Genomic DNA, 9,274 nt, shown 5'->3' with positions numbered 1-9,274 from the left:
AGAGAACAACTTTTTGAGAAACCAACGTTTTTGAAAAATTATGTATTAGGTTGACGCAAAATCAAAAATGCATTGCACTTACTGAGATTTTTACTCTCAAGGGGAAAATAATAGCTTCACATATACTTACATGAAAATTGTCAATAGAGCACCGAAATTATAAATAACACACTATAGTATCATCTTATTGAGCAGTGATATTATAGATTCATAAATTAACATAAATTTGTTGGCCAAATTATCCATGAATTTGGCTTCAAACTTATCAACTTTTAATATTTCTGAGAGAACAAGTGCACCACTGTTTAGTCCAATTGAAGCCCGACATTAAGATAACTCAACCGAATTTTTAATATACAATGTTGCATTTGTTGATTTCCAATGTTTTCTAGCAAATAAAAACATCATATTCATCCACAGCTTCACATAAAATTGAAGATAATAATACATCAAGAATTTAAAGATAACTCATACACTCGGATGAGATGTGAAATGAATTATGTTGTCATTTACATGTTAAGGAGTATGTTTTGCACAGGTATTACTTTTGCCTAATGATTTGTGACACAAAAAAATGAGCTATGGGATTCACCTCCAATACAAAAGATAAGGCCCCCTCCAAGCCGAAATATCTGTCACAAGGAAATAGAGAGTTAAAGTCTAAAGAAGAAACAGAAAGGAAAAAAGAGCTCTCCAAACATAGTCTAAAGAATACCAGAATAAATGAAGCTGAGTTCGGTAATCGAGGAAGGTGAGAAAAGATCAAAGGTCAAAATGGTCAATCATATGCTGAATGACATCAGCCCCCTCCGAATGCAAGATAGTATTTTTGACCTGCATAATTGAAATCTATATGAGATATCATGTTAGAAAGCAATCTTTCCCATACAGTTAGAGAGAATGAAAATTTTGGAGACGAAAGGAGGATCATCATATGTGTATGGATGAGATGAAAATCTTCTCGGACACAAGATCTGAACCTGGATAACACTGTGGGCAGCGAACCGCATCTTGCTTCGGTGAAAGCTGACGTCAACTCTTTCCCACGAGAGTTGTGAGAGACCGTTGACTAGCTCTTCTGAAAAGTCAACGCAATTGAAATATGCACGGAAAAAGAAATACTCATCACATTCAATTCAGTATCTTATTTGGAGATGATCTGCGTAGAACATGAAATTTGAAATTTCCAGAGAGAAGGAAAAATTTGGAATAGAGTCCTCGGAATAATTCAGAGAGAAGGAAAAACATGATTTAAGGTATTATAAATTTCCCAATATGTGATCTTAAGATGTGCAATCAAAAAATTATAACATAGATTTTCATTGTAGTCATCTATCGAATGGATCTCCAATATTGAAAAGTCATAAATGTGCAATACTGAGAATTTCATGTCATGACGTAAATTAAAAATCAGTGGTTATGTGAAAATTAAAGTTCACCTAAATGAAGAAGAAAACTTTAAAATACGACAAAATAATTTAGGATTCATTATTACCTTCAAATGTGTGCCTTAATAGAATGTGTATTTATCTCAAGTTGAGCACGTGAACAAACAAATTTCCATCTTTTTATAATTCTCATAAAACCAGTATGAAACTAGATATTTTCATTTTTGTTGCCTTCAAGTGAATTTTTCCACGAGAATAATCATTTGGGAGTGTCTTTCCACGAATTTGAATAATTATAAATGATGAGTTCATAAATTTATATTTGAAAACCAAGATAATGAAATACGGTCTGAATCACACGTATCAATAATTATTCCAAGAATAAGTATAAATGACGCATTAGTTAATAATGCTTCAGGCAGCATCAGAAAACCAATATAATAAAATAAGTTCCGAATCACACACATCAATATTTTTTCCAATAAAATATCCCCACTTTCATAATAAAGTTGAGAAAAATTATCATCAAGAAACCGACCAGAAAGTATTATTCAAATCAAGAGAAAATCGTTTAACCTTCTAAATTGCCGGTTAGGTCAACCTTGGCGCGGTTCTCCCCCACGTCACTTGCGTTAAACCCTTCAGAATACTCTTCGTGCACGACGTGGGGATATTTTTCATTCATAGATTCCGCCCACTTGAGAAGAAAGGGATGAACGAATTTCGAAAAAAAAAAATTAAGATAATAAATTATATTGAATGTATTCAAAGGCATTGAAGGATCCCGATAAGAACTCTCATCAAATAATGAAACAAAAGTACCTCCGGAAGTTCTGAGTGGCGTCTGATGGATGATGTCCTCCATCCAACAATATCTTGAAGAGATTTAGTCAAGGGCATAAAGAATTATACACTAGAGGTGTGGCCAAATAAAAATGAACACAAAATAAGATTAGATACGGTCATAGCCAACATTTGCATAAGTCACTCTGCGCCGAAATGCTTTCAAAGCAGACCTATAACAAAGAAAATCTACATGAGTAGTCTCAATAAAATGGAGATTGACGAGACAAATGGTTTTAAGGAGGCCAAAGAAGACTACTAACATGAAGAAGATATCCAAAGAGTCATCAATCATCTGTAATAAGAGTGGAGGTCTTCCCTCATCATTATCAGTGAGGAAAAGATGTTTGCCAGTTCTTCTGAAAATCAAGTGGATAACAAGGCATGCAAGCCTCTCCAAAGCAGAGACGCCAAAGAGAAATGGGACCTGGAATTGAAATATCGTCACACATATATTTTGGAAAAGATGATTTTGAAATTATTTACCAGATTCATTTCCAAATGGAGAACAGTTTGGATCCTATTGATAGGTAACTTGATTTGTCAAAGAAAGATTTGGTAAGTCCCCATAGGAAAATGTTCTCAAGAGTGTAGAGAGAAAGAGTTAGAGAGAGTGATAGAGAAAGGGATACAAGTTACAATGATTATAGGCCCAGATCGGAGCCTGAATACACTCTGGGAGGATCTTCCAGCCAGTTTAATCCGTTCTGATACGATCCCGCTCTGGGCTCGTATCGGAGGGAGGGTAGAGGACGAGACGAGGTAGAAGTTCCCGGGGTAGAGAGGAGAAACGGGAAGGATCGTAGAGGAGGCCAAGCAGAGGGGGTAGAGATCAGCCGGGGACGAGCCGCCTGGAGATGCAGTGAGGAAGAGACGATCGCGAGGGACGGGGATCGTGGATGGAGAGGGGAGGCCAGACCTAGACTTGGAGAGGGGAGACAAGAGACTTTTTCTTTCTTCTTCTTTCTTCACTGCCCTCCTAAAGGGAGGGCATCCCTATTTAAAGGGAAATACATAATAGCAAATGACTAAAATGCCCCTGTGGGCTAAATGACAAAACTACCCCTAGATAGGGTTAAGATCATCTCAAGGATCCTATCACGTTCTTGCCCCCCCTCTTCAGGGGAGAGCAATAATTATTTAATGGGATCTACTCTCAAGCCAAAACTCAAAAATACCCAAGGTCAGAGTTCTGAATCATTTACTATTGATAGAACCTGCACCTCTATTTCTTCGTTTTCATATTACAATAAGAAAGATGATGAACAAGATGAAGAATCTCTATTATTGGTATGGCCATCAAGATGCACATTTTTAAACCAAACAGGATATCATTTTGAAAAAAGCTGAGATATTATCAAACTTTACCATTCCATGTGATCCAAACTTAGTTCCTTGAATTAAAGTAGAATAAAATAACTCCCCCAAAAACAATACTCTGAGTAGAAAGAGGAATTTCCTCCCTGAGAAGGCTTTATAGATTTATTTGCCTGACAATGGAAATGTCTGCTTTGAGAATAGACAAAGAATGGTACGAAATGAAATCAAAAAAAGAAATTTAAGGACTTCTGAGTCAAGAAAAACGTAATAGATGCGATGTGAGAAGGTAATTAATGTCAAACCAATATCATTTTGTAAAAGAAGGCTACCTGCTTGTTTCCCCTGGATCCAAGATGAGGAGTAGCGACAGTAATAAAATTCATGGCCACCAATCCAGATATTGTACCCATTGAACCTTTGTCACAATCATCGGAGTCAGTCTCCTGAGGGTCACTCCTCCCACATCGCTCATAAAGCTTTCCAATTGCGTATCTTGCAACTAACCCACCAACAGAATGTGCGACAAACGATATCTTCTGAAGCTCTGGTTTCTGAATTACGATCTGACAGACCTGGTTTAACATTATTTTCATAAATCAATCTGAATAACTGTGCTACCAGTGTTTTGTGATCAGAAAATAATTGACTTGCACAATGCTGTAGGTGCTAAATCTCTCTCGCTCCTCTCTCTCCTCTCTGTATCTCTATCTATCCTTTGTTAAAAAAAAAAAATCTCTATCTATCCTTTTCTCTCTCTTTATTTTGATCTATTCTCCATCCCTTTTTCTGGTCTCTGAAAAATGATAGGGTGCTCTGCTTCCATAGTTTTCACAAAAAAAATCTAATTAACTGTGAAAAAAAGTTTTACGATATCAAAAAATAAGTTATTTGCATACTTTCACAGAACCTCAATCAATAGATATCGCTCTATCTCTCTCTCTCCCCTCTGTGTCTCTCTTCTCTGAATAATGATCAGAGTGGCCTAGTTTTATATTTTTCACAAATCGATCAAAATAACTGTGACACGCAAGGCAAAGCGATATAAATTTATAAATTTCATTGTGGAATCTAAAGAAATCATAATAACCAATAGGATATTGTTATAATGAATGATTTAAAAAAAAAAAAAAATCAGAAGTAGCACGCAGAAGTCCTCTGTGTTCACAAAGAAAAAGGCAAAGGCCCAAAATCATTTTTCATAAAACTTCTCTTATAGTATAGGATGCAAAAAAAAAGACCAGACTGACATTTTTTACATGATGCAAAGATTGAAAGAAATGAGGTCAGAGGAAAAAACCTGCCAGATTGGAATAAATTTCACTCAATCGTAATGAATGAAAATTTTATGAACTAACCTCCTCTGCCAGACGCTCACCCATGATATCAACACCATCTAGAGTCAGTTTAAAGGCATTACAACTGCTACCTGTAAAAAATACCAATGAGCCGAGTGGATTTAATGGATTTGTCACATGCATTTCCTGGCTTTATGCAGCAATACACTCTCTGAATGCATGGCTAAGTAGAGGTAAAATCTCTAAGTTAATACCATGAATCCACAGTGAACAATACTATCTTTTGTGAGAGAAATATCACACCTTGTCTTATGAAGAAAAAGATAACAAACTTCATTTGACCATAAACCAAATTAAAGATGCAAACCCACATTTTTAGTAAAGAACTGATTTAACTTCAGAGGACCAAAATAAAAAAGAAAAGATTTGAGATTTTTTCCCAGCGGTAGAACGGAGATGTGAGAGGGGATTGTTCATAAGTTTTTACAGTTTCTAAATATCAAAAAAAAGGCTGACAGAAGAAAGATCTTACAGTGCACTAATACTTTTTCCTTCAGATTCAACGCAAACTGGTCAGCAGCGAATTTCCAATCATCCGTGCTGCCAAAAAAGTAATCTCATCTTCAGATCTTCTATAGTATTTTGATTAGCTTGGGAAGGTTTTCTTGCTTTTTGATAAAACGTGAAGACCACCGAGCACAAAGAATTCAAAAACTTTAAACATAAATCAAAAGATCTTTGATTAACATCCATGGGATGCCTATTGTGAGGTCATTGGCTAGTTTAATCAACATTCATCTTAAGTTTGAACAAAATTATGTAAGGGTAGAAACAACGGATATTGAAGTTTGTTTAATATTATGAGAGATATGGATTCGAGACACAGAAAGAACCAGAGACCAAAACAGGATGTACTGTAGATTCGACACTGAACGTGTCGTTGACCTTATTTTCCTCCTGTCATAACATAGATTTGGGAAATTAATTAAACAACGCACTTTATTTTAAATGATTGATAGACTTCTCATCCATGCCAAAAAAGGAGGAAACTTCTCGGATACACAAGCAGCGAAAAAAGTAGAGATCAAACCAAGTCAACAGAGATTAAGAACGAAGATTTTCATTCAACCGTAATTTCCGTTAAAAATAAGATCAGCAAGATCGAATCCAAATTCTGAAATAACAGAAGAAGATCCTCTTGCACGATCTCTCAAAATTGACGAAATAACATAAAATCCGATACATGATAGACAGCGAAACAGAAAATTCAAAAAAGGCACGGATCAAAGGAATCTCAGAACCTCCCAAGAATTCCATGGACCAAGACGACAAGATGATCAGCGGTAGAGTCTCTTCCATTGTTGCTCGATGTTACTAACCAGGCAGATCCCCCATCGTCGCCCATCTCCGATCCAAAGAAGAACTTTCAACAAATTTCCTCTGTGCTATAAGGAAACTTCAACCAGCCCCCTTCCAGCTTTATATAGCAATCAACATTTTTCATAAAACTATATCTGAAATGAATTTAATTCTAGAAAAAGGCTTTACATCATGAAATATTTAGCCAGCAACTAAATATAAAATTATAAAATTTTCTGCATTAATATGTGATCCATGCCCTAAGTTCATTGCCAAATTTTTTAGAAGTCCATGACACATGAAAGAGATCAACATGCATGAAAATGATATGGGGTAAATTCAGTTAATATTTCAAAAGATTGCATTTTCATTGATTGAATTGTCTCAAGTTAGTTTCCAATAAATTAGATTGGTATATCATAATTTTACTTATTTCATATATTGAATAGCATCACTAGATAATGAAGCATAAGCTTCATCAATGGATTCATAAATTAGATAGTTATGTCATAGTCTGACTAATTTGGATATTGAAGAGCATCATTATATAATGAAGCTTAAGCTTCATAAATGCATTAAGACCTTGTTGAAGCGTAGCTTCTGATGAGCATAAGGTGAATATATACATTTGTCAATTGGGCTTCTTTTATAAGACTGTATTAAATGCATATTAAACAGACATAATTATAAAATATCGAGGAACTTTCAGATTCCTGATAGTTCAGTCCACTTTTCATTTGATCTCAGTTTTAAAATAAGCGATATTATAGGCTGATCCTCATTCAATTTTGAAGTCAACCATGATCTCCTTAAAGCAACATTTTAAGTGACAATCCAATGGACCAAGTATTGAAGTCATGTCCAACTCATATTTAGAACCTTATAAGAACTTGCCAATTCTACTGGAGCAAAACATACCAGCAGCCAGCCTGCTCAAATTCTGCTCAAAGTCTGGGGTTTAAATACCCAGGAGATACATTAGCATGCTTGGGCTTTGATGTGCGACGAGTGTGGGCTCGAGCCTGGGCCCATGATTGGCCCATTTTTAGATGAGTTGATGTAAATAAAGAAGTCAATGAAGCAGTGGAAAAAAATATAGTACGGGGATTTGTTTAAGATCCCCTTGTCAAGCTTGGTGTAGATGGTGTTTGTGCCAAACTTGCCGGCTAACTTGAAGAATGCAGAAGGTTGAAACCCCTTGGAAAACATACCTTCAACCTGATAGAGGATTGCACAAACAGAAGCTAGATAATCCCTGCTTCAATATCTTCTTTCATGAAATCATGACCGTTCATGCTGAACAGGGTTATGCGCAATAATGAGGGCTGACTTATTGTCACAGTATACGCATATTGTTCCATCCAATGGGAACTATAGGTCATATGAGATTCCGCTGATAAAAATGCTCTCACATGTACCTTGGGTTACTGATCTAAAATCAGCTTCAGCTCTAGACCTGGCAACAACATGTTGCTTTTTGTAATTCTCCAGTTCACCAAGCTCTCACACATACGCACGGTTCCCTAACATCGACCTTCTATTCATCACGGAGCTTGCATAATTAGCATCAGAGTAAATTGTAACACCTTTGTGTTTCTCTTTTTTGAACTAGAAACCTTGGATAATTGTACCTTCTAGATATTCCATGATGTGATGAGCAGCCTAAAGGTGTACTTCACAGGGTTTGTGCATATACTCACCAAGGGGGCTCACTGCAAATGCAATATCAGGACGAATACGATTACTAAAAACAAAATATCTCAATCAGCCGCAGATATGACTCCTCAATTCATTGGTAGACTTTAGATTGACCAGACTTTTGAAGGTTTCTACATCAATTGGCATGCTTTCTTGAGAAGATCTAAGATGTAATCGTGATGTGATACTAGAACTGGAGGACGAAAATGAATGACGCTTTTGAACGGACGGAACGGAATGGAACAAACTTTCGTTCTGTTATCCGTCCGATGAAACTTTTTTCGTCATTTTCATCATTCGTCACTGTTTCGCCGTCTTCACGACTCCATCATTCGTCCGTTCCGGCAATCGTCCATTGAAGTAAACGGAACAGAACGGACGTCCCGGTGACGGAACGGATGTCCTTGACCCCCCCCCCTTCTACCCCTCTTTGTCTGTCGCAGCTCTCCCCCTCTTCATCTGTCACCGCTCTCCCCCTCTTCGTTTGTCGCCACTCTCCCCCTCTTTGGCTGTCGCCTCTCTCCCTCTTGCCGTCTCTCGCCTCTCTCCCTCCCTCTGTCTCTTGTCTCTCTCCCCCTCTTCGTCTGTCGCCTCCCCCCCTCTTTGGATGTCGCCTCTCTCCCCCTCTTCGGCTGTCGCCTCTCTCCCTCCCTCCTTCTCTCGCCTCTCTCCCCCTCTTTGTTTGTTTCCTCTCGCTCCCTTTTCGTCTGTCGCCTCTCTCCCCCTCTGCACCTGTCGTCTCTCTCACTCTCTCAGTCTCTCGCCCCTATCCCTCTCTCCGTCTGTCACCTCTCTCCCTCTCTCCATCTCTCGCCTCTCTCTATCATTCTGGGCTTGCGCCTCTCTTCCTCTTCCTGTAAGTAATTATTCAACAAAATGATTTTTTGCAGGGGTTATATCATGGTGTGGCCCGAACTTTTTCGAAAATTTGAGTTACAGCCCTTACTTTTTTTTTGCCGCGACACAGCCCGAAGTCCCATTTGGTCCGCAGCCTGTGACGTGGAGTCTACGTGGTTTCCAGATGGAGTTCCGGCGGAGTCCACCTAGGCGGAATCCACGTGGCAGCCGCGTGGATTCCACGTCACTGCGCGATTTGAAGAAAGAAAGATTTTAGCCCGCCCAATGTGAGTCACCCGGGAGAGAGCTGAGAAAGGCGACGAAGGAGAAGGAGACGGTGGAGAAGGAGGAAGAAAGGGCGCGAGGGAGAAGGGGCTTCCGCGCTGATCAACGTCGTTGGCGCCGGAATCGTTGCGAGCACGCCCTCGCCCTCGCCCTCCTCGATCGGCTGAAGCGGCCGCCCTACTCTGTCGCGTCGACGGTCCTCACCTACAACACCGTCATCAACGCCTGCTCTCGGGTCACGGAGGTGCC

General features: G+C 38.6%; 1 protein-coding gene across 2 annotated transcripts; it reads right to left on the bottom strand.

The window, feature by feature from the left end:
- Window positions 1–407: 407 nt before the first annotated feature.
- LOC144708601 (alpha/beta-Hydrolases superfamily protein) lies at window positions 408–6,306 on the bottom strand. 2 transcript variants are annotated; one of them, XM_078582001.1, is made up of 11 exons: window positions 6,148–6,306; window positions 5,379–5,446; window positions 4,907–4,977; window positions 3,881–4,123; window positions 2,495–2,658; window positions 2,349–2,404; window positions 2,211–2,263; window positions 1,965–2,085; window positions 981–1,078; window positions 716–834; window positions 408–632 (listed from the first exon to the last, which is right to left on the bottom strand). In XM_078582001.1, exons 1-10 carry the CDS (start codon window positions 6,249–6,251, stop codon window positions 763–765), a joined length of 1,050 nt encoding a protein of 349 aa, XP_078438127.1. In that variant the 5' UTR covers window positions 6,252–6,306; the 3' UTR covers window positions 408–632; window positions 716–762. The 2 variants fall into 2 exon arrangements, with proteins under 2 accessions (XP_078438127.1, XP_078438128.1); XM_078582002.1 differs by having other exon boundaries at window positions 6,226–6,295.
- Between the last annotated feature and the right edge of the window lie 2,968 nt (window positions 6,307–9,274).

Source organism: Wolffia australiana, chromosome 10, assembly GCF_029677425.1.
Source record: "Wolffia australiana isolate 7733 chromosome 10, ASM2967742v1".
Taxonomy (NCBI): Eukaryota; Viridiplantae; Streptophyta; class Magnoliopsida; order Alismatales; family Araceae; genus Wolffia; species Wolffia australiana.
Note: the sequence above shows the minus strand (reverse complement) of the source record. Positions and strands in the feature narration are given on the sequence as shown.

Bases quoted from the DNA above. Each gene is read 5' to 3' on its own strand.
- LOC144708601 (XM_078582001.1), bottom strand. From the start codon at position 6,251: ATGGGCGACGATGGGGGATCTGCCTGGTTAGTAACATCGAGCAACAAT. The intron at 4,978-5,378 runs GTAAGATCTTTC...TATTTTTTACAG, and splicing joins GGAAAAAGTATTAGTGCACT to GTAGCAGTTGTAATGCCTTT. The intron at 2,086-2,210 runs GTACTTTTGTTT...TTTCTTCTCAAG, and splicing joins GCCACTCAGAACTTCCGGAG to TGGGCGGAATCTATGAATGA.